The 23,240-nt window shown below is 53.4% G+C and overlaps 1 protein-coding gene and 1 long non-coding RNA gene across 2 annotated transcripts in view; one reads left to right on the top strand and one right to left on the bottom strand.

Annotated features, from left to right (window-relative positions):
• LOC145658939 (uncharacterized) overlaps nucleotides 1-3,822 on the bottom strand; it is a 41,245-nt gene extending 37,423 nt beyond the window's left edge. Inside the window, exons 1-2 of the long non-coding RNA XR_014124828.1 lie at nucleotides 3,789-3,822; nucleotides 3,519-3,592 (exon numbers count right to left, since the gene is read on the bottom strand). This is a non-coding gene — a long non-coding RNA (uncharacterized LOC145658939). The remainder of the gene's footprint in view (nucleotides 1-3,518; nucleotides 3,593-3,788) is intronic.
• Nucleotides 3,823-5,270: 1,448 nt separating this feature from the next.
• The window catches only part of eif4ebp1 (eukaryotic translation initiation factor 4E binding protein 1), a 47,232-nt gene continuing 29,262 nt past the window's right edge, over nucleotides 5,271-23,240 (top strand). The window contains exons 1-2 of the mRNA XM_035526751.2: nucleotides 5,271-5,518; nucleotides 5,627-5,823. Coding sequence (XP_035382644.1) covers nucleotides 5,688-5,823 — 136 coding nt within the window. The 5' untranslated portion in view covers nucleotides 5,271-5,518; nucleotides 5,627-5,687. The remainder of the gene's footprint in view (nucleotides 5,519-5,626; nucleotides 5,824-23,240) is intronic.

The raw sequence follows: 23,240 nt of genomic DNA, 5'->3' as shown, positions 1-23,240 counted from the left end.
CTCCCACCTCCCCCTGATGTCCCCTGCTGCAGCCCATCACACCTCCACCTTAGAAAAAAACTTCTCCTTTGCCCTTAATGGATGTTCTCTTGCGGGTGGGTCTTGAACACATGCACACTGCGGGACAAGACTAGGACCTTTAGAAAGTTGGACTAAACATGAATTGCTTATTTAATTTTTTCATTTATTTTCATCATTAAAACATCAAGGACAGACTCACATTTTGCAGGCATTGGACTATAGAGGACTGGGGTAAAGTTATTTTCTCTGAGGAAGCCCCCTTCAGACTGTTTGGGACATCTGGACAAATGATTGAACCATGATGGGTCAACGAAAAGAAATTAATAAAATAATAACAAAAGGAACAATGACATACAATAAAAAATGTTAAACTAAGACAACCTAGTCTTTCTGTTTATAAAGAGGTTATTTACTTGTTTGTGAAATGGAAAAAAAAGAATGAAAAAACTTTCTCTGCCGAAGTGCAATGGAGGGGGGTGGGGTCACAGCCCCCCTTTCTTTGTTTCAGTCACAGTTCACAGCTAGGACCAGGCTAGATTGTGCGACTAGACAGACTCCACTCCTCACTTCTCAACTTCTCCTACCAACTCAACAACACAACTTCTCCACTTAACTGAGGGTGTAGAATTTATCAGTAATATTTTGGAAGATACGAGGCCTGCCTAGGTCATGCATATTCAATAACCTCTGTTCACGATTGGGGCAAAGAATTTAAGAAATATATGAATACAGGAATGAATTAATTATAAAGAAAATAAAAAGAAATGAAGTAATAAATGGAATTTAAAAAATAATAAAGAAAATCACATATTCCTATTTATTTCTACCTCCTGGTCTTAGATTGAGAGCAATTGATTAATCAGTTTAATTACTTTCCTGGTTTCTAGACGTTACGAACTACTAACTTTAATATATTGTCTAATTGGTTCATATAGAATTTCTAATAAACACAACTAGGAGTGAGTAACAATTTGTTTACAATATGCATGAGTTAAGCAACATACAGATCAGGTAATATGAGTGAATAGTACAAATGACTTAAGGACAAGTAATGAACAGAATAATGCAACAACAGATAGTTATAAAATAAAATGAGCACACATCACAATTATAAATTGTGATGGAAATTATATTAAAATCACCAAAACATTGGTTGATTATTTGATATCATAGTAGATTAAATGGTAAATTGATACTTTGTGAATATGTGGGATGAACAAAGTTACTTGCCCTGGTAGGAATTTGAGTCTAATGGAGTTTAGAGTCTTCCTTTCTATACCCAGGCTGGAAAGAGCTTTTCACCTTACCATCCATCAGTTTTTGACCTTTAGAGAGAAGGGGATTGAAGGTTAGGAGCCAGGCCAACTTAATAGCTGGGCCATTTATGGCTTCGTTGCTAATCCTCAAGGCACAAGCGTGTTTCAAGTCTGGTCTGTGGCCCAGGGATGGAAAAGAGCCCCCCTTTTTACCAGGTTGGTGTTTATCTTTCTTCTTGACAAAACATTCCACATGAACATTTTTTGTTCAGGAAAAGCATGTTAATGTGAAATGACATAAATGATTAAACCTACTGTTATTCATGGGTTTTTGTTAAGGAACAAGACCATGTTTACACGTTTCCCCTAAAGTCTGCTCTGTGTTTTGCTGAGAACCTCCCCTGCCTTTAAAAACATTCTTTCTGTGTGTACCGAAGCAACTACAATACCCAAGTCCATAAATAATACAATATTCCATGGCAAGTATGATCAAGGTTAGAAATGTTTGTGAAGCTCTTGCCACCAAAAAAAGTGGATCCTTATCTCAATCAATTCATTTCTCCTCACAGTAACGGTGCATTTCAACTATTACATCTGTTCCAGCTGATCGGTAATGTTGAGCTGACAAAACATGTAAACTAAAATCTGTCCATAACCCTCTTTTTGTTGCATTTGAGGCAAGTGCAGGACTCTGAGGCATAGGCACTGAGGTAGAACTAGGCGGTAGGCTAAGCACTGAGGTAGAAATAGAAGTAGCTTCCACTCCACAGCAAAGGTAATGAGCTGACTCTATTGTCTGGAAGACTTCCTTTATCTTTGTGAGGAGTCATTTCTTCATTGCCTAAACATTGTCTTTATCTTGGAGGCCTAGGCATTTAAACCTAGCATGCAGAAATGTATTGGCAGCTAAACAGCAAATGATCTCAATGCACCTGCATCTCCTATGGCCCAAGAGCTTAAGAAGAAGGCAGAGATGGGAAAGGGAGAGCAGGAGTTGCAGCCAAAGAGACCAAATATTGTGAAAGAATGGAAGATAAAATGATTTCTGCAGTAATTGTGGCTCACTGTAAAAAGATGAGGAAATTGGATTGTAAAAAGCTACGAAAAGTATTAATTTTGTAAAAGATCATTTTCTCCCTAATTTACTTCCTTTCATTGGCTGAAAGAATTAGACAAATTAAATATTTAAGCATTATATTAACCCTTTAAGCTCAGAAATCTTGCATTTATTACGATTGGAATTTTGCATACACTTTGTAATACACATTGTTTGGTTATTTACAGAAATCAAAAAGAAATTAAACTGAACAGATCATAATGTTTTAAAAGATATTCTACAATAAAAGAGCTGGTTTACACAGAATCTATTTCCAGGACAATACAGAATTTATCACCACCGAGAACATAATGGTTTTATAGATGGGGGGAAAAAAAATTGGCTGTTAGGATATATAGTAGGCTATTTGAATCAAAGCACACATAAAAGGATTATTCATTAGAAAAGGTCCACCAATAATTAATGGAATTAAATGTTAGCATTAATGCGATTTTAAATTGGAAGAAGTGCTTATATATACAGTGGCCAGGACCCATCGTGCTTCAAATGAAAAAAACATGCTGCAAATACACAAAGCATATTCATCAAAATGACAAAACGCACTACATTTTGGAAACTCAGAAAATGCTGCAAATCCAGCCACAACACAACAGAAGTGTATCACAATACAATGGATGTGCTGATCCAGAGGACACGGAAAGGGGGCGGACTTCTATAAGATCAGTGGGAAGTCTATTGGATGCAGCGACAACCAAGTGAAAAGTAAGTAAGTTTTTTCAGTTACCATGGTTTTATCATGGGAAGCTGGTTAATACAGAATGAAAGAATGGGCACTGTTATCCATATCTGTTGTTTCGCATCCCTCTTGAGTTTGTTGTGATAACCCCTTCCCCTTTTATTCAATTTAACCATAAGAAAACTGTGAAGCAAGTACTTGCTATAATGACACTATCAACCCACACCTCTGATATCTAGCTAGCCATCAAGTTGACACAAACATGCATTTGTTCCAACAAGATGACAAACTTGCTTTCAGTCTAGCTCTAGAAACAACTCTTGACTGGCCAACTATAGCTACCTTTGGGTGAGCTTTGTCTTGCAGCCAATTATCAGTTAGTTGTCTCTGGTTAGTGTTTTACCAGTTTAACGGACTCAGCAATTAACTCATTTAAAATGGCCCTTACCTCATTAATGTGGACTGAAGTACATCAGGTCCAGGATTGTCTGTTAATAGTAGTCAAGTGCAGTCATGAAGTGTCTGTCAACAATGCAAAATGAGGTTTCTCCTCACCATTTTCCAGCTGTAAGCAGCTAACCATGGTCACTACTGCTAGGTCTACTAAACTTCTAGCTAGCTAACATGGCTAGCTAAGAATTGTATGAATAAACAAATTATCCAGCAAATTACCACATATGTGAATCACAAAAATAAACAAACTTTAGCACTTGTTTACCAGATCTGTAGTGAGCTTGTCTGGTCTGACCTTGTTCGTGGGCGATTGGGCGAAGAAAGTTCAAGTCTATTGGCTGTCAAAAACCGGCAGGTGGAGCTCATTATCTTACTATAAAGCGGCGTGTTTAAGGGACCCAGAAGGGACGCGTTTAAGGGCGTTAGAGGGACCCAGAAGTGGCATAAAAATTGCAATTTTAGAGTACTTAAGGCAGCATAGTTTACGCGTAGAAACTTCCAAAACTGCGCTTTTTTCGCTGGTTTACAAATAAAACGCTTTAGTTTGATGCGAACTTTGGCTACTTTGGCTTTCCATACGTTAAAGGATCCTCCGAACTTATGACTCGGCACCTTTTTGATGTTGGCTTGCTCTCATGATGTGAATGATTTTGTTACCTTTGGTCAACTAATGTTAGTTTGTGGAATAAAATTGCATTTTATTAATCATTTTCTAAAATATACTATATTGAGAATTGCCGTCTTTTGCTCCCCTGGTCTAACGAACGCGTCGATGTATTTTCAGTTCCTTTGGGGAAATTCCCATGGTGGCGTAATTTGCTTTCATTAATAAACTGCTTATGACCATAACCATGTCACACCTACAACAGTCTGTACTTTTAAGCAAAGAAAAATAAGGTTAGATAAGATAAATCTCCTATCATTTAATTCTGTAAAGTGACTCTGGCCTTAACAAGTGCGTCTGCTAAAAGATATAAACCATGTAGATATTGCATTTGTTTCGACAGGGTGAAATGGATTAAACTCGCTGACAAGCCAAAATAAACATTCAAAACTTATTCTAACGTTGCGGATGTTTATAGCTTCGCCTGATAACATCTACACCATGTGCGCCTCTTACCAGCGCGCTCTCGTTGACTCCACTTGTAGTCAAGTAGGTTAGTGGCTTTGGACTGAGGGCTGAAAGTAGCGAATGTTTTTTTTTTCGGTTGAATATTTTTCAAATACTAGCTTACACTGCTGGTTTCTACAATATTACCCACTCCACATTTAAGACAATTCAAAATAGAAAAAAAATCAAAGTTTGCCTAACTACAGACAAAAATTGAACTTTCAAAATGTGCCGTTTATAGAATGCATAATTACTGGTTTAAAGCAGAAGGCCATCGTGCTGTATACAATAGGCCAGACACAAAATTCCAGGTGACGCTTCCAAGTCTCTGTAGCTTACTCTCCATACTAATTAAACTTTGCTGTTATTATTCTAACTGAATTTTGGGTTTAAAACAAAATACGTGTGCACATCATTAACTTAAATTGTTTACATAAGATGCCGACAAACAAACAAACAAACAAAAAAATAAATCCGGTTCTCTGCAGCTTATCCAGTTCTTGGTATATATTTGTCTGAAATGACAGTCAACAGATAGCTAAGTGGAAAAACTACAACTCCCGTCGTGCCCTTGCAATTCTGTCACATGCCAATGAGTACGACGTTACACCATTTCCCCTCATTTAAATAGCCCTTTCCTCGTAGCACTTTGTTGAATGCGTGGTGTATGTATGAGGTAGTGAGAGAAAACGTGCTTGCTGAAAAGCCTATCATTTTAGCTAACTAGCTAGTTTGAGAGTGTGAATGAAGTGAAGTGTAAACTCAAATATTTAGTAGTATTTATTTTTTTGTATATAATCATCGTATGCGAAAAACGAAGGTTAACAGTTGGGAATCTGGCTTGCTAGTTAGCTTATTGCTAGCTAACATCCAGCATTTTCGTGGTAACGTTAGCTGACGCTAGTTAGTTAACTAAGTAAAATTGTCTATTTAGTTAACTGCATTTCTTAAAGCGAATTAGCACAGTCGCTAATTCTGTTCCTTTGGTTTAGGCTGCAGAGCTTCAGTTCGATTAAGGCAGCTTGTTAGGCTTGTGGACAGAATAGTTTCAGAATGTCCATAAGCAGTCAGAAGACCACCAGTCGGGCAATTCCGGCCACCAGACGAGTGACAGTCAACGACGCGGCCCATTTGCCCCAAGATTATTCTACAACGCCTGGAGGAACATTGTTTAGCACGACCCCTGGAGGTAGCGAAGTCTTATATTTCTTTTGTAACAAAATGCTTTATTCTAGGTTAACGGATTGCAGTCTGACTGTTGTTTGCCTATTGTCTGCTTCGCCGTGACGAACATGCCTATACAGGCACCAGCTACGTTTGTGAGCTCGTGCACCACTGGCTCCATTGCATTGTGTGTGTGTGTGAGTGAGTGTGTGTTGGAGGGAGGGAGTGTGGGAGTGTGTGTGTGTGTTGGAGGGAGGGAGTGTGGGAGTGTGTGTGTGTGTTGGAGGGAGGGAGTGTGGGAGTGTGTGTGTGTGTTGGAGGGAGGGAGTGTGGGAGTGTGTGTGTGTGTTGGAGGGAGGGAGTGTGGGAGTGTGTGTGTGTGTGTTGGAGGGAGGGAGTGTGGGAGTGTGTGTGTGTGTTGGAGGGAGGGAGTGTGTGTGTGTGTGTGTGTTGGAGGGAGGGAGTGTGTGTGTGTGTGTGTGTGTTGGAGGGAGGGAGTGTGGGAGTGTGTGTGTGTGTGTTGGAGGGAGGGAGTGTGGGAGTGTGTGTGTGTTGGAGGGAGGGAGTGTGGGAGTGTGTGTGTGTGTTGGAGGGAGGGAGTGTGGGTGTGTGTGTGTGTTGGAGGGAGGGAGTGTGGGAGTGTGTGTGTGTGTTGGAGGGAGGGAGTGTGGGAGTGTGTGTGTGTGTTGGAGGGAGGGAGTGTGGGGTGTGTGTGTGTGTTGGAGGGAGGGAGTGTGGGAGTGTGTGTGTGTGTTGGAGGGAGGGAGTGTGGGAGTGTGTGTGTGTGTTGGAGGGAGGGAGTGTGGGAGTGTGTGTGTGTGTTGGAGGGAGGGAGTGTGGGAGTGTGTGTGTGTGTTGGAGGGAGGGAGTGTGGGAGTGTGTGTGTGTGTTGGAGGGAGGGAGTGTGGGAGTGTGTGTGTGTGTTGGAGGGAGGGAGTGTGGGAGTGTGTGTGTGTGTTGGAGGGAGGGAGTGTGGGAGTGTGTGTGTGTGTTGGAGGGAGGGAGTGTGGGAGTGTGTGTGTGTGTTGGAGGGAGGGAGTGTGGGAGTGTGTGTGTGTGTTGGAGGGAGGGAGTGTGGGAGTGTGTGTGTGTGGGGAGGGAGGGAGTGTGTGTGTGTGTGTGTGTGTGTGTTGGAGGGTGGGAGTGTGTGTGTGTGTGTTGGAGGGAGGGAGTGTGGGAGTGTGTGTGTGTGTTGGAGGGAGGGAGTGTGGGAGTGTGTGTGTGTGTTGGAGGGAGGGAGTGTGGGAGTGTGTGTGTGTGTTGGAGGGAGGGAGTGTGGGAGTGTGTGTGTTGGAGGGAGGGAGTGTGTGTGTGTGTGTGTGTGTGTGTTGGAGGGTGGGAGTGTGTGTGTGTGTGTTGGAGGGTGGGAGTGTGTGTGTGTGTGTTGGAGGGTGGGAGTGTGTGTGTGTGTGTGTGTTGGAGGGTGGGAGTGTGTGTGTGTGTGTGTTGGAGGGTGGGAGTGTGTGTGCGTGTGTGTGTGTTGGAGGGTGGGAGTGTGTGTGTGTGTGTGTGTGTTGGAGGGTGGGAGTGTGTGTGTGTGTGTGTTGGAGGGAGGGAGTGTGTGTGTGTGTGTGTTGGAGGGAGGGAGTGTGTGTATGTGTGTGTTGGAGGGAGGGAGTGTGTGTGTGTGTGTGTGTGTTGGAGGGAGGGAGTGTGTGTGTGTGTGTGTGTGTTGGAGGGAGGGAGTGTGGGAGTGTGTGTGTGTGTTGGAGGGAGGGAGTGTGGGAGTGTGTGTGTGTGTTGGAGGGAGGGAGTGTGGGAGTGTGTGTGTGTGTTGGAGGGAGGGAGTGTGGGAGTGTGTGTGTGTGTTGGAGGGAGGGAGTGTGGGAGTGTGTGTGTGTGTTGGAGGGAGGGAGTGTGGGAGTGTGTGTGTTGGAGGGAGGAGTGTGTGTGTGTGTGTGTGTGTGTGTGTTGGAGGGTGGGAGTGTGTGTGTGTGTGTTGGAGGGTGGGAGTGTGTGTGTGTGTGTTGGAGGGTGGGAGTGTGTGTGTGTGTGTTGGAGGGTGGGAGTGTGTGTGTGTGTGTGTGTTGGAGGGTGGGAGTGTGTGTGTGTGTGTGTGTGTGTGTTGGAGGGTGGGAGTGTGTGTGTGTGTGTGTGTGTGTTGGAGGGTGGGAGTGTGTGTGTGTATGTGTTGGAGGGAGGGAGTGTGTGTGTGTGTGTGTTGGAGGGAGGGAGTGTGTGTATGTGTGTGTTGGAGGGAGGGAGTGGTGTGTGTGTGTGTGTGTTGGAGGGAGGGAGTGTGGGAGTGTGTGTGTGTGTTGGAGGGAGGGAGTGTGGGAGTGTGTGTGTGTGTTGGAGGGAGGGAGTGTGGGGAGTGTGTGTGTGTGTTGGAGGGAGGGAGTGTGGGAGTGTGTGTGTGTGTTGGAGGGAGGGAGTGTGGGAGTGTGTTGGAGGGAGGGAGTGTGGGAGTGTGTTGGAGGGAGGGAGTGTGGGAGTGTGTGTGTGTGTTGGAGGGAGGGAGTGTGGGAGTGTGTGTGTGTGTTGGAGGGAGGGAGTGTGGGAGTGTGTGTGTGTGTTGGAGGGAGGGAGTGTGGGAGTGTGTGTGTGTGTTGGAGGGAGGGAGTGTGGGAGTGTGTGTGTGTGTTGGAGGGAGGGAGTGTGGGAGTGTGTGTGTGTGTTGGAGGGAGGGAGTGTGGGAGTGTGTGTGTGTGTTGGAGGGAGGGAGTGTGGGAGTGTGTGTGTGTGTTGGAGGGAGGGAGTGTGGGAGTGTGTGTGTGTGTTGGAGGGAGGGAGTGTGGGAGTGTGTGTGTGTGTTGGAGGGAGGGAGTGTGGGAGTGTGTGTGTGTGTTGGAGGGAGGGAGTGTGGGAGTGTGTGTGTGTGTTGGAGGGAGGGAGTGTGGGAGTGTGTGTGTGTGTTGGAGGGAGGGAGTGTGGGAGTGTGTGTGTGTGTTGGAGGGAGGGAGTGTGGGAGTGTGTGTGTGTGTTGGAGGGAGGGAGTGTGGGAGTGTGTGTGTGTGTTGGAGGGAGGGAGGTGTGGGAGTGTGTGTGTGTGTGTGGAGGGAGTGTGGGAGTGTGTGTGTGTGTGTTGGAGGGAGGGAGGGAGTGTGGGAGTGTGTGTGTGTGTTGGAGGGAGGGAGGGAGTGTGGGAGTGTGTGTGTGTGTTGGAGGGAGGGAGGGAGTGTGGGAGTGTGTGTGTGTGTTGGAGGGAGGGAGGGAGTGTGGGAGTGTGTGTGTGTGTTGGAGGGGAGGGAGGGAGTGTGGGAGTGTGTGTGTGTGTTGGAGGGAGGGAGGGAGTGTGGGAGTGTGTGTGTGTGTTGGAGGGAGGGAGGGAGGGAGTGTGGGAGTGTGTGTGTGTGTTGGAGGGAGGGAGGGAGGGAGTGTGGGAGTGTGTGTGTGTGTTGGAGGGAGGGAGGGAGGGAGTGTGGGAGTGTGTGTGTGTGTTGGAGGGAGGGAGGGAGTGTGGGAGTGTGTGTGTGTGTTGGAGGGAGGGAGGGAGTGTGGGAGTGTGTGTGTGTGTTGGAGGGAGGGAGGGAGGGAGGGAGTGTGTGTGTGTGTTGGAGGGAGGGAGGGAGTGTGGGAGTGTGTGTGTGTGTTGGAGGGAGGGAGGGAGTGTGGGAGTGTGTGTGTGTGTTGGAGGGAGGGAGGGAGTGTGGGAGTGTGTGTGTGTGTTGGAGGGAGGGAGGGAGTGTGGGAGTGTGTGTGTGTGTTGGAGGGAGGAGGGAGTGTGGGAGTGTGTGTGTGTGTTGGAGGGAGGGAGGGAGTGTGGGAGTGTGTGTGTGTGTTGGAGGGAGGGAGGGAGTGTGGGAGTGTGTGTGTGTGTGGAGGGAGGGAGGGAGTGTGGGAGTGTGTGTGTGTGTTGGAGGGAGGGAGGGAGTGTGGGAGTGTGTGTGTGTGTTGGAGGGAGGGAGGGGTTGGGGAGTGTGTGTGTGTGTTGGAGGGAGGGAGGGAGTGTGGGAGTGTGTGTGTGTGTTGGAGGGAGGGAGGGAGTGTGGGAGTGTGTGTGTGTGTTGGAGGGAGGGAGGGAGTGTGGGAGTGTGTGTGTGTGTTGGAGGGAGGGAGGGAGTGTGGGAGTGTGTGTGTGTGTTGGAGGGAGGGAGGGGTGTGGGAGTGTGTGTGTGTGTTGGAGGGAGGGAGGGAGTGTGGGAGTGTGTGTGTGTGTTGGAGGGAGGGAGGGAGTGTGGGAGTGTGTGTGTGTGTTGGAGGGAGGGAGGGAGTGTGGGAGTGTGTGTGTGTGTTGGAGGGAGGGAGGGAGTGTGGGAGTGTGTGTGTGTGTTGGAGGGAGGGAGGGAGTGTGGGAGTGTGTGTGTGTGTTGGAGGGAGGGAGGGAGTGTGGGAGTGTGTGTGTGTGTTGGAGGGAGGGAGGGAGTGTGGGAGTGTGTGTGTGTGTTGGAGGGAGGGAGGGAGTGTGGGAGTGTGTGTGTGTGTTGGAGGGAGGGAGGGAGTGTGGGAGTGTGTGTGTGTGTTGGAGGGAGGGAGGGAGTGTGGGAGTGTGTGTGTGTGTTGGAGGGAGGGAGGGAGTGTGGGAGTGTGTGTGTGTGTTGGAGGGAGGGAGGGAGTGTGGGAGTGTGTGTGTGTGTTGGAGGGAGGGAGGGAGTGTGGGAGTGTGTGTGTGTGTTGGAGGGAGGGAGGGAGTGTGGGAGTGTGTGTGTGTGTTGGAGGGAGGGAGGGAGTGTGGGAGTGTGTGTGTGTGTTGGAGGAGGGAGGGAGTGTGGGAGTGTGTGTGTGTGTTGGAGGGAGGGAGGGAGTGTGGGAGTGTGTGTGTGTGTTGGAGGGAGGGAGGGAGTGTGTGTGTGTGTTGGAGGGAGGGAGGGAGTGTGTGTGTGTGTTGGAGGGAGGGAGGGAGTGTGGGAGTGTGTGTGTGTGTTGGAGGGAGGGAGGGAGTGTGGGAGTGTGTGTGTGTGTTGGAGGGAGGGAGGGAGTGTGGGAGTGTGTGTGTGTGTTGGAGGGAGGGAGGGAGTGTGGGAGTGTGTGTGTGTGTTGGAGGGAGGGAGGGAGTGTGGGAGTGTGTGTGTGTGTTGGAGGGAGGGAGGGAGTGTGGGAGTGTGTGTGTGTGTTGGAGGGAGGGAGGGAGTGTGGGAGTGTGTGTGTGTGTTGGAGGGAGGGAGGGAGTGTGGGAGTGTGTGTGTGTGTTGGAGGGAGGGAGGGAGTGTGGGAGTGTGTGTGTGTGTTGGAGGGAGGGAGGGAGTGTGGGAGTGTGTGTGTGTGTTGGAGGGAGGGAGGGAGTGTGGGAGTGTGTGTGTGTGTGGAGGGAGGGAGGGAGTGTGGGAGTGTGTGTGTGTGTTGGAGGGAGGGAGGGAGGTGGGAGTGTGTGTGTGTGTTGGAGGGAGGGAGGGAGTGTGTGTGTGTGTTGGAGGGAGGGAGGGAGTGTGTGTGTGTGTTGGAGGGAGGGAGGGAGTGTGTGTGTGTGTTGGAGGGAGGGAGGGAGTGTGTGTGTGTGTGTGGAGGGAGGGAGGGAGTGTGTGTGTGTGTTGGAGGGAGGGAGGGAGTGTGTGTGTGTGTTGGAGGGAGGGAGGGAGTGTGTGTGTGTGTTGGAGGGAGGGAGGGAGTGGGAGTGTGTGTGTGTGTTGGAGGGAGGGAGGGAGTGTGGGAGTGTGTGTGTGTGTTGGAGGGAGGGAGGGAGTGTGGGAGTGTGTGTGTGTGTTGGAGGGAGGGAGGGAGTGTGGGAGTGTGTGTGTGTGTTGGAGGGAGGGAGGGAGTGTGGGAGTGTGTGTGTGTGTTGGAGGGAGGGAGGGAGTGTGGGAGTGTGTGTGTGTGTTGGAGGGAGGGAGGGAGTGTGGGAGTGTGTGTGTGTGTTGGAGGGAGGGAGGGAGTGTGGGAGTGTGTGTGTGTGTTGGAGGGAGGGAGGGAGTGTGGGAGTGTGTGTGTGTGTTGGAGGGAGGGAGGGAGTGTGGGAGTGTGTGTGTGTGTTGGAGGGAGGGAGGGAGTGTGGGAGTGTGTGTGTGTGTGTTGGAGGGAGGGAGGGAGTGTGGGAGTGTGTGTGTGTGTTGGAGGGAGGGACGGAGTGTGGGAGTGTGTGTGTGTGTTGGAGGGAGGGAGGGAGTGTGGGAGTGTGTGTGTGTGTTGGAGGGAGGGAGGGAGTGTGGGAGTGTGTGTGTGTGTTGGAGGGAGGGAGGGAGTGTGGGAGTGTGTGTGTGTGTTGGAGGGAGGGAGGGAGTGTGGGAGTGTGTGTGTGTGTTGGAGGGAGGGAGGGAGTGTGGGAGTGTGTGTGTGTGTTGGAGGGAGGGAGGGAGTGTGGGAGTGTGTGTGTGTGTTGGAGGGAGGGGAGGGAGTGTGGGAGTGTGTGTGTGTGTTGGAGGGAGGGAGGGAGTGTGGGAGTGTGTGTGTGTGTTGGAGGGAGGGAGGGAGTGTGGGAGTGTGTGTGTGTGTTGGAGGGAGGGAGGGAGTGTGGGAGTGTGTGTGTGTGTTGGAGGGAGGGAGGGAGTGTGGGAGTGTGTGTGTGTTGGAGGGAGGGAGGGAGTGTGGAGTGTGTGTGTGTGTTGGAGGGAGGGAGGGAGTGTGGGAGTGTGTGTGTGTGTTGGAGGGAGGGAGGGAGTGTGGGAGTGTGTGTGTGTGTTGGAGGGAGGGAGGGAGTGTGGGAGTGTGTGTGTGTGTTGGAGGGAGGGAGGGAGTGTGGGAGTGTGTGTGTGTGTTGGAGGGAGGGAGGGAGTGTGGGAGTGTGTGTGTGTGTTGGAGGGAGGGAGGGAGTGTGGGAGTGTGTGTGTGTGTTGGAGGGAGGGAGGGGAGTGTGGGAGTGTGTGTGTGTGTTGGAGGGAGGGAGGGAGTGTGGGAGTTGTGTGTGTGTTGGAGGGAGGGAGGGAGTGTGGGAGTGTGTGTGTGTGTTGGAGGGAGGGAGGGAGTGTGGGAGTGTGTGTGTGTGTTGGAGGGAGGGAGGGAGTGTGGGAGTGTGTGTGTGTGTTGGAGGGAGGGAGGGAGTGTGGGAGTGTGTGTGTGTGTTGGAGGGAGGGAGGGAGTGTGGGAGTGTGTGTGTGTGTTGGAGGGAGGGAGGGAGTGTGGGAGTGTGTGTGTGTGTTGGAGGGAGGGAGGGAGTGTGGGAGTGTGTGTGTGTGTTGGAGGGAGGGAGTGTGGGAGTGTGTGTTGGAGGGAGGGAGTGTGGGAGTGTGTGTGTGTGTGTTGGAGGGAGGGAGTGTGGGAGTGTGTGTGTGTGTTGGAGGGAGGGAGTGTGGGAGTGTGTGTTGGAGGGAGGGAGGGAGGGAGTGTGGGAGTGTGTGGGAGGGAGGGAGTTTGGGAGGGAGTGTGGGAGTGTGTGTGTGTGTTGGAGGGAGGGAGTGTGGGAGTGTGTGTGTGGTGTTGGAGGGAGGGAGTGTGGGAGTGTGTGTTGGAGGGAGGGAGGGAGGGAGTGTGGGAGTGTGTGGGAGGGAGGGAGTTTGGGAGGGAGTGTGGGAGTGTGTGTGTGTGTTGGAGGGAGGGAGTGTGGGTGTGTGTGTGTGTGTGTTGGAGGGAGGGAGTGTGGGAGTGTGTGTGTGTGTTGGAGGGAGGGAGTGTGGGAGTGTGTGTGTGTGTTGGAGGGAGGGAGTGTGGGAGTGTGTGTGTGTGTTGGAGGGAGGGAGGGAGTGTGGGAGTGTGTGTTGGAGGAGGAGGGAGTGTGGGAGTGTGGGTTGGAGGGAGGGAGGGAGTGTGGGAGTGTGTGTTGGAGGGAGGGAGGGAGTGTGGGAGTGTGTGTTGGAGGGAGGGAGGGAGTGTGGGAGTGTGTGTTGGAGGGAGGGAGGGAGTGGGGAGTGTGTGTTGGAGGGAGGGAGGGAGTGTGGGAGTGTGTGTTGGAGGGAGGGAGGGAGTGTGGGAGTGTGTGTTGGAGGGAGGGGAGGGAGTGTGGGAGTGTGTGTTGGAGGGAGGGAGGGAGTGTGGGAGTGTGTGTTGGAGGGAGGGAGGGAGTGTGGGAGTGTGTGTTGGAGGGAGGGAGGGAGTGTGGGAGTGTGTGTTGGAGGGAGTGTGGGAGTGTGTGTGTGTGTTGGAGGGAGGGAGTGTGGGAGTGTGTGTTGGAGGGGAGGGAGTGTGGGAGTGTGTGTGTGTGTGTTGGAGGGAGGGAGTGTGGGAGTGTGTGTGTGTGTTGGAGGGAGGGAGTGTGGGAGTGTGTGTTGGAGGGAGGGAGGGAGGGAGTGTGGGAGTGTGTGGGAGGGAGGGAGTTTGGGAGGGAGTGTGGGAGTGTGTGTGTGTGTTGGAGGGAGGGAGTGTGGGAGTGTGTGTGTGTGTTGGAGGGAGGGAGTGTGGGAGTGTGTGTTGGAGGGAGGGAGGGAGGGAGTGTGGGAGTGTGTGGGAGGGAGGGAGTTTGGGAGGGAGTGTGGGAGTGTGTGTGTGTGTTGGAGGGAGGGAGTGTGGGAGTGTGTGTGTGTGTGTTGGAGGGAGGGAGTGTGGGAGTGTGTGTGTGTGTTGGAGGGAGGGAGTGTGGGAGTGTGTGTGTGTGTTGGAGGGAGGGAGGGAGTGTGGGAGTGTGTGTTGGAGGGAGGGAGGGAGTGTGGGAGTGTGTGTTGGAGGGAGGGAGGGAGTGTGGGAGTGTGTGTTGGAGGGAGGGAGGGAGTGTGGGAGTGTGTGTTGGAGGGAGGGAGGGAGTGTGGGAGTGTGTGTTGGAGGGAGGGAGGGAGTGTGGGAGTGTGTGTTGGAGGGAGGGAGGGAGTGTGGGAGTGTGTGTTGGAGGGAGGGAGGGAGTGTGGGAGTGTGTGTTGGAGGGAGGGAGGGAGTGTGGGAGTGTGTGTTGGAGGGAGGGAGGGAGTGTGGGAGTGTGTGTTGGAGGGAGGGAGGGAGTTGTGGGAGTGTGTGTTGGAGGGAGGGAGGGAGTGTGGGAGTGTGTGTTGGAGGGAGGGAGGGAGTGTGGGAGTGTGTGTTGGAGGGAGGGAGGGAGTGTGGGAGTGTGTGTTGGAGGGAGGGAGGGAGTGTGGGAGTGTGTGTTGGAGGGAGGGAGGGAGTGTGGGAGTGTGTGTTGGAGGGAGGGAGGGAGTGTGGGAGTGTGTGTTGGAGGGAGGGAGGGAGTGTGGGAGTGTGTGTTGGAGGGAGGGAGGGAGTGTGGGAGTGTGTGTTGGAGGGAGGGAGGGAGTGTGGGAGTGTGTGTTGGAGGGAGGGAGGGAGAGGTGTGGGAGTGTGTGTTGGAGGGAGGGAGGGAGTGTGGGAGTGTGTGTTGGAGGGAGGGAGGGAGTGTGGGAGTGTGTGTTGGAGGGAGGGAGGAGTGTGGGAGTGTGTGTGTGTGTTGGAGGGAGTGTGGGAGTGTGTGTGTGTGTTGGAGGGAGTGTGGGAGTGTGTGTGTGTGTTGGAGGGAGTGTGGGAGTGTGTGTGTGTGTTGGAGGGGAGTGTGGGAGTGTGTGTGTGTGTTGGAGGGAGGGAGTGTGGGAGTGTGTGTGTGTGTTGGAGGGAGGGAGGGAGGGAGTTTGGGAGTGTGTGTGTGTTGGAGGGAGGGAGGGAGGGAGTTTGGGAGTGTGTGGGAGGGAGGGAGTTTGGGAGGGAGTTTGGGAGTGTGTGTGTGTGTGTTGGAGGGAGGGAGTTTGGGAGTGTGTGTGTGTGTGTTGGAGGGAGGGAGTTTGGGAGTGTGTGTGTGTGTTGGAGGGAGGGAGGGAGGGAGTTTGGGAGTGTGTGTGTGTGTTGGAGGGAGGGAGGGAGGGGAGTTTGGGAGTGTGTGTGTGTGTTGGAGGGAGGGAGGGAGGGAGTTTGGGAGTGTGTGTGTGTTGGAGGGAGGGAGGGAGGGAGTTTGGGAGTGTGTGGGAGGGAGGGAGTTTGGGAGGGAGTTTGGGGTGTGTGTGTGTGTGTTGGAGGGAGGGAGTTTGGGAGTGTGTGTGTGTTGGAGGGAGGGAGGGAGGGAGTTTGGGAGTGTGTGTGTTGGAGGGAGGGGAGTTTGGGAGTGTGTGTGTGTGTTGGAGGGAGGGAGGGAGTTTGGGAGTGTGTGTGGTGTTGTAGGAGGGAGGGAGGGAGTGTGTGGTGTGTGTGTTGGAGGGAGGGAGTGTGGGAGTGTGTGTGTGTTGGAGGGAGGGAGTGTGGGAGTGTGTGTGTGTTGGAGGAGGGAGGGAGGGAGTTTGGGAGTGTGTGGGAGGGAGGGAGTTTGGGAGGGAGTTTGGGAGTGTGTGTGTGTGTGTTGGAGGGAGGGAGTTTGGGAGTGTGTGTGTGTGTTGGAGGGAGGGAGTTTGGGAGTGTGTGTGTTGGAGGGAGGGAGGGAGGGAGTTTGGGAGTGTGTGTGTGTGTTGGAGGGAGGGAGGGAGTTTGGGAGTGTGTGTGTGTGTGTGTTGGAGGGAGGGAGGGAGTTTGGGAGTGTGTGTGTGTGTTGTAGGGAGGGAGGGAGGGAGTGTGTGTGTGTGTGTGTTGGAGGGAGGGAGTGTGGGAGTGTGTGTGTGTTGGAGGGAGGGAGTGTGGGAGTGTGTGTGTGTGTGTGTTGGAGGGAGGGAGTGGGAGTGTGTGTGTGTGTGTGTGTGTGTTGGAGGGAGGGAGTGTGGGAGTGTGTGTGTGTGTGTGTGTGTTGGAGGGAGGGAGTGTGGGAGTGTGTGTGTGTGTGTGTGTGTTGGAGGGAGGGAGTGTGGGAGTGTGTGTGTGTGTGTGTTGGAGGGAGGGAGTGTGGGAGTGTGTGTGTGTGTGTGTTGGAGGGAGGGAGTGTGGGAGTGTGTGTGTGTGTGTTGGAGGGAGGGAGGGAGTTTGGGAGTGTGTGTGTGTTGGAGGGAGGGAGGGAGTTTGGGAGTGTGTGTGTGTTGGAGGGAGGGAGGGAGTTTGGGAGTGTGTGTGTGTTGGAGGGAGGGAGGGAGTTTGGGAGTGTGTGTGTGTTGGAGGGAGGGAGGGAGTTTGGGAGTGTGTGTGTGTTGGAGGGAGGGAGGGAGTTTGGGAGTGTGTGTGTGTTGGAGGGAGGGAGGAGTTTGGGAGTGTGTGTGTGTTGGAGGGAGGGAGGGAGTTTGGGAGTGTGTGTGTGTTGGAGGGAGGGAGGGAGTTTGGGAGTGTGTGTGTGTTTGGAGGGAGGGAGGGAGTTTGGGAGTGTGTGTGTGTTGGAGGGAGGGAGGGAGTTTGGGAGTGTGTGTGTGTTGGAGGGAGGGAGGGAGTTTGGGAGTGTGTGTGTGTTGGAGGGAGGGAGGGAGTTTGGGAGTGTGTGTGTGTTGGAGGGAGGGAGGGAGTTTGGGAGTGTGTGTGTTGGAGGGAGGGAGGGAGTTTTGGGAGTGTGTGTGTGTGTGTTGGAGGGAGGGAGGGAGTTTGGGAGTGTGTGTGTGTGTGTTGGAGGGAAGGAGGGAGGGAGTTTGGGAGTGTGTGTTGTGTGTTGGAGGGAAGGAGGGAGGGAGTTTGGGAGTGTGTGTGTGTGTGTTGGAGGGAGGGAGGGGAGGGAGTTTGGGAGTGTGTGTGTGTGTTGGAGGAGGGAGGGAGGGAGTTTGGGAGTGTGTGTGTGTGTGTTGGAGGGAGGGAGGGAGGGAGTTTGGGAGTGTGTGTGTGTGGTGGGAGGGAGGGAGTTTGGGAGTGTGTGTGTGTGTTGGAGGGAGGGAGGGAGTTTGGGAGTGTGTGTGTGTGTTGGAGGGAGGGAGTTTGGGAGTGTGTGTGTGTGTGTGGAGGGAGGGAGGGAGTTTGGGATGTGTGTGTGTGTTGGAGGGAGGGAGGGAGTTTGGGAGTGTGTGTGTGTGTGTTGGAGGGAGGGAGGGAGTTTGGAGTGTGTGTGTGTGTGTTGGAGGGAGGGAGGGAGTTTGGGAGTGTGTGTGTGTGTTGGAGGGAAGGAGGGAGGGAGTTTGGGAGTGTGTGTGTGTGTTGGAGGGAGGGAGTTGGGAGTGTGTGTGTGTGGGAGGGAGGGAGTTTGGGAGTGTGTGTGTGTGTTGGAGGGAGGGAGGGAGTTTGGGAGTGTGTGTGTGTGTTGGAGGGAGGGAGGGAGTTTGGGGAGTGTGTGTGTGTTGGAGGGAGGGAGGGAGTTTGGGTGTGTGTGTGTGGGAGGGAGGGAGGGAGTTTGGGAGTGTGTGTGTGTTGGGGGAGGGAGGGAGTTTGGGAGGTGTGTTGTGTTGGAGGGAGGGAGGGAGTTTGGGAGTGTGTGTGTGTGTGTGTGTTGGAGGGAGTTTGGGAGTGTGTGTGTGTGTGTGTTGGAGGGAGGGAGGGAGTTTGGGAGTGTGTGTGTGTGTGTGTGTGGAGGGAGGGAGTTTGGGAGTGTGTGTGTGTGTGGAGGGAGGGAGGGAGTTTGGGAGTGTGTGTGTGTGTTGGAGGGAGGGAGGGAGGGAGGAGTTTGGGAGTGTGTGTGTGTGTTGGAGGGAGGGAGGGAGTTTGGGAGTGTGTGTGTGTGTTGGGAGGGAGGGAGGGAGTTTGGGAGTGTGTGTGTGTGTTGGAGGGAGGGAGGGAGTTTGGGAGTGTGTGTGTGTGTTGGAGGGAGGGAGGGAGGGAGTTTGGGAAGTGTGTGTGTTGGAGGGAGGGAGGGAGTTTGGGAGTGTGTGTGTGTTGGAGGGAGGGAGGGAGTTTGGGAGTGGTGTGTGTGGAGGGGAGTGGTGTGTGTTGGTGTTGGAGGGAGGGAGGGAGGGAGTTTGGGAGTGTGTGTGTGTGTTGGAGGGAGGGAGGGAGGGAGTTTGGGAGTGTGTGTGTGTGTTGGAGGGAGGGAGGGAGGGAGTTTGGGAGTGTGTGTGTGTGTTGGAGGGAGGGAGGAGGAGTTTGGGAGTGTGGTGTGTGTTGGAGGGAGGGAGAGGAGTTGGGAGTGTTGTGTGTGTGGAGGGAGGGAGGGAGGGGAGTGGGGAGGATGGGGGGGGGGTGGGAGTGTGGGAGGTTTGGGAGTGTGTGTGTGTGTTTTGTAGGGAGGGAGGGAGGGAGTGTGGCGTGTGTGTGTGTGTGTGTGTGTGTGTTGGAGGGAGGGAGGGGAGGGAGTTTGGGAATGTGTGTGTGTGTTGGAGGGAGGGAGGGAGGGAGTTTGGGAATGTGTGTGTGTGTGTGTGTGTGTGTGTGTGTTGGAGGGAGGGAGGGAGGGAGTTTGGGAATGTGTGTGTGTGTGTGTGTGTGTGTGTGTGTTTAGGGAGTAAGTTTGGGAATGTGTGTGTGTGTTGGAGGGAGGGAGGGAGGGAGTTTGGGAATGTGTGTGTGTGTGTGTTGGAGGGAGGGAGGGAGGGAGTTTGGGAATGTGTGTGTGTTGGAGGAGGGAGGGAGGGAGTTTGGGAATGTGTGTGTGTGTGTGTGTGTGTGTGTGTGTGTTGGAGGGAGGGAGGAGGGAGTTTGGGAGTGTGTGTGTGTGTGTGTGTGTGTGTGTGTGTGTTTGAGGGAGGGAGGGAGTTTGGGAGTGTGTGTGTGTGTGTGTGTTGGAGGGAGGGAGGGAGTTTGGGGAGTGTGTGTGTGTGTTGGAGGGAGGAGGGAGTTTGGGAGTGTGTGTGTGTGTGTGTTGGAGGGAGGGAGGGAGTTTGGGAGTGTGTGTGTGTGTGTGTGTGTTGGAGGAGGGAGGGAGTTTGGGAGTGTGTGTGTGTTGGAGGGAGTGGGAGGGAATTTGGGGAGTGTGTGTGTGTGTTGGAGGGAGGGAGGAGTTTGGGAGTGTGTGTGTGTGTGTTGGAGGAGGGAGGGAGTTTGGGAGTGTGTGTGTGTGTGTGTGTGTGTGTGTGTGTGTTGGAGTGAGGGAGTTAGTTTGGGAGTGTGTGTGTGTTGGAGGGAGGGAGTTAGTTTGGGGAGTGTGTGTGTGTGTGTGTGTTGGAGGGAGGGAGGGAGTTTGGGAGTGTGTGTGTGTGTTGGAGGGAGGGAGGGAGTTTGGGAGTGTGTGTGTGTGTGTGTGTGTGTGTGTGTGTTGGAGGGAGGGAGGAGTTTGGGAGTGTGTGTGTGTGTGTGTGTGTGTGTGTGTGTGTGTTGGAGGGAGGGAGGGAGTTTGGGAGTGTGTGTGTTGGAGGGAGGGAGGAGTTTGGGAGTGTGTGTGTGTTGGAGGGAGGGAGGGAGTTTGGGAGTGTGTGTGTGTGTGTGTTGGAGGGAGGGAGGGAGTTTGGGGAGTGTGTGTGTGTGTGTGTGTGTGTTGGAGGGAGGGAGGGAGTTTGGGGAGTGTGTGTGTGTGTGTGTGTGTGTGTGTGTGTGTTGGAGGGAGGAGGGAGTTTGTGAGTGTGTGTGTGTGTGTGTGTGTGTTGGAGGGAGGGAGGGAGTTTGTATGTGTGTGTGTGTGTGTGTGTGTTGGAGGGAGGGAGGGAGTTTGGGAGTGTGTGTGTGTGTGTTGGAGGGAGGGAGGGAGTTTGGAGTGTGTGTGTGTGTGTTGGAGGGAGGGAGGGTCGGGGAGTGTGTGTGTGTGTGTGTGTTGGAGGGAGGAGGGAGTTTGGGAGTGTGTGTGTGTGTGTGTGTGTTGGAGGGAGGGAGGGAGTTTGGGAGTGTGTGTGTGTGTTGGAGGGAGGGAGGGAGTTTGGGAGTGTGTGTGTGTGTGTTGGAGGGAGGGAGTTTGGGAGTGTGTGTGTGTGTGTGTTGGAGGGAGGGAGGGAGTTTGGGAGTGTGTGTGTGTGTGTGTGTGTGTTGGAGGGAGGGAGGGAGTTTGGGAGTGCTTGTGTGTGTGTGTGTGTGTGTTGGAGGGAGGGAGTTTGGGAGTGTTTGTGTGTGTGTGTGTGTGTGTTGAGGGAGGAGTTTGGGGAGTGTGTGTGTGTGTGTGTTGGAGGGAGTTTGGGAGTGTGTGTGTGTGTGTGTGTGTGTTGGAGGGAGGGAGGGAGTTTGGGAGTGTGTGTGTGTTGGAGGGAGTGGGAGGGAGTTTGGAGTGTGTGTGTTGGAGTGGAGTGGAGGGAGTTTGGGGAGTGTGTGTGTTGGAGGGAGGGAGGGAGTTTGGGAGTGTGTGTGTGTGTGTGTTGGAGGGAGGAGGGAGTTTGGGGAGTGTGTGTGTGTGTGTTGAGGGAGGGAGTTTGGGAGTGTGTGTGTGTGTGTTGGAGGGAGGGAGTTTGGGAGTGTGTGTGTGTGTGTTGGAGGGAGTGAGGGAGGGAGGGAGTTTGGGGAGTGTGTGTGTGTGTGTGTTGGAGGGAGTTTGGGAGTGTGTGTGTGTGTTGGAGTGGGAGGGAGGGAGTTTGGGAGTGTGTGTCTGTGTTGGAGGGAGGGAGGGAGTTTGGGAGTGTGTGTGTGTGTTGGAGTGGAGGGAGGGGAGTTTGGGAGTGTGTGTGTGTGTGTTGGAGGGAGGGAGGGAGTTTGGGAGTGTGTGTGTGTGTTGGAGGGAGGGAGGGAGTTTGGGGAGTGTGTGTGTGTGTGTTGGAGGGAGGGAGGGAGTTTGGGAGTGTGTGTGTGTGTTGGAGGGATGGAGGGAGTTTGGGAGGTGCAGGTGAGGAGGGAGGGAGTTTGGGAGTGTGTGTGTGTGTGTTGAGGGATGAGGGAGTTTGGGAGTGTGTGTGTGTTGGAGGAGGGAGGGAGTTTTGGGAGTGTGTGTAAAGTTGGAGGGAGGGAGGGAGTTTGGGAGTGTGTGTGTGTGTGTTGGAGGGAGGGAGGGAGTTTGGGAGTGTGTGTGTGTGTGGGAGGGAGGGAGGGGAGTTTGGGTGTGTGTGTGTGTGTGTGTGTGTTGCTGGAGGGAGGGAGGGAGTTTGGGGAGTGTGTGTGTGTGTGTGTGTTGGAGGGAGGGAGGAGTTTGGGAGTGTGTGTGTGTGTGTGTTGAGGGAGGGAGGGAGTTTGGGAGTGTGTGTGTGTGTGTGTGTTGGAGGGAGGGAGGGAGTTTAGGAGTGTGTGTGTGTGTGTGTGTGTGTTGGAGGGAGTTTGGGAGTGTGTGTGTGTGTGTGTTGGAGGGAGGGAGGGGAGTTTGGGAGTGTGTGTGTGTGTGTGTGTGTTTGGAGGGAGGGAGTTTGGGGAGTGTGTGTGTGTTGGAGGGGAGGGAGGGAGTTTGGGAGTGTGTGTGTGTGTGTTGGAGGGAGGGAGGGAGTTTGGGAGTGTGTGTGTGTGTTGGAGGGAGGGAGGGAGTTTGGGAGTGTGTGTGTGTGTTGGAGGGAGGGAGGAGTTTGGGGAGTGTGTGTGTGTGTGTTGGAGGGAGGGAGGGAGTTTGGGAGTGTGTGTGTGTGTGTGTTGGAGGGAGGGAGGGAGTTTGGGAGTGTGTGTGTGTGTGTTGAGGTGAGGGGAGGAGTTTGGGAGTGTGTGTGTGTGTGTGTGTGTTGGAGGGAGGGAGGGAGTTTGGGAGTGTGTGTGTGTGTGTGTTGGAGGGAGGAGGGAGTTTGGGGAGTGTGTGTGTGTTGGAGGGAGGGAGGGAGTTTGGGAGTGTGTGTGTGTGCTGGAGGGAGGGAGGGAGTTTGGGAGTGTGTGTGTTGGAGGGAGGGAGGGAGTTTGGGAGTGTGTGTGTGTGTGTGTGTTGGAGGGAGGGAGGGAGTTTCGAGTGTGTGTGTGTGTGTGTGTGTTGGAGGGAGGGAGGGAGTTTGGGAGTGTGTGTGTGTGTTGGAGGGAGGGAGGGAGTTTGGGGAGTGTGTGTGTGTGTGCTGGAGGGAGGGAGGGAGTTTGGGAGTGTGTGTGTGTGTTGAGGGAGGGAGGGAGTTTGGGAGTGTGTGTGTGTGTTGGAGGGAGGGAGGGAGTTTGGGAGTGTGTCTGTGTGTTGGAGGGAGGGAGGGAGGGAGTTTGGGAGTGTGTCTGTGTGTTGGAGGGAGGGAGGGAGGAGTTTGGGAGTGTGTCTGTGTGTTGGAGGGAGGGGGAGGGAGGGAGTTTGGGAGTGTGTCTGTGTGTTGGAGGGAGGGAGGGAGGAGTTTGGGAGTGTGTCTGTGTGTTGGAGGAGGGAGGGAGGGAGTTTGGGAGTGTGTGTGTGTGTGTGTGTGTTGGAGGGAGGGAGGGAGGGAGTTTGGGAGTGTGTGTGTGTTGGAGGGAGGGAGGGAGTTTGGGAGTGTGTGTGTGTGTGTGTGTGTTGGAGGGAGGGAGGGAGTTTGGGAGTGTGTGTGTGTGTTGGAGGGAGGGAGGAGGGAGTTTGGGAGTGTGTGTGTGTGTGTGTGTTGGAGGGAGGGAGGGAGTTTGGGATTGTGTGTGTGTGTGTGTTGGAGGGAGGGAGGGAGTTTGGGAGTGTGTGTGTGTTGGAGGGAGGGAGGGAGGGAGTTTGGGAGTGTGTGTGTGTGTGTGTGTGTGTGTGTGTGTGTGTGTGTGTGTGTTGGAGGGAGGGAGGGAGGAGTTTGGGAGTGTGTGTGTGTGTGTGTGTGGGAGGGAGGGAGGGAGTTTGGGTGTGTGTGTGTGGGAGGGAGGGAGGGAGTTTGGGAGTGTGTGTGTGTGTGGGAGGGAGGGAGGGAGTTTGGGAGTGTGTGTGTGTGTGGGAGGGAGGGAGGGAGTTTGGGAGTGTGTGTGTGTGTGAAAGTGTTGGAGGGAGGGAGGGAGTTTGGGGAGTGTGTGTGTGTGTTGGAGGGAGGGAGTTTGGGAGTGTGTGTGTGTGTGTGTGTGTTGGAGGGAGGGAGTTTGGGGAGTGTGTGTGTGTGTTGGAGGGAGGGAGGGAGGGAGTTTGGGAGTGTGTGTTGAGTGGAGGGAGGGAGTTTGGGAGTGTGTGTGTGTGTGTGTGTGTTGGAGGGAGGGAGGGAGTTTGGGGAGTGTGTGTGTGTGTGTGTGTTGAGGGAGGGAGGGAGTTTGGGAGTGTGTGTGTGTGTTGGAGGGAGGGAGGGGAGTTTGGGAGTGTGTGTGTGTGTTGGAGGGAGGGAGGAGTTTGGGAGTGTGTGTGTGTGT

The sequence above is a fragment of the Electrophorus electricus genome, chromosome 8 (genome assembly GCF_041902795.1).
Source record: "Electrophorus electricus isolate QZ-2024a chromosome 8, ASM4190279v1, whole genome shotgun sequence".
Classification (NCBI taxonomy): Eukaryota; Metazoa; Chordata; class Actinopteri; order Gymnotiformes; family Gymnotidae; genus Electrophorus; species Electrophorus electricus.
Note: the sequence above shows the minus strand (reverse complement) of the source record. Positions and strands in the feature narration are given on the sequence as shown.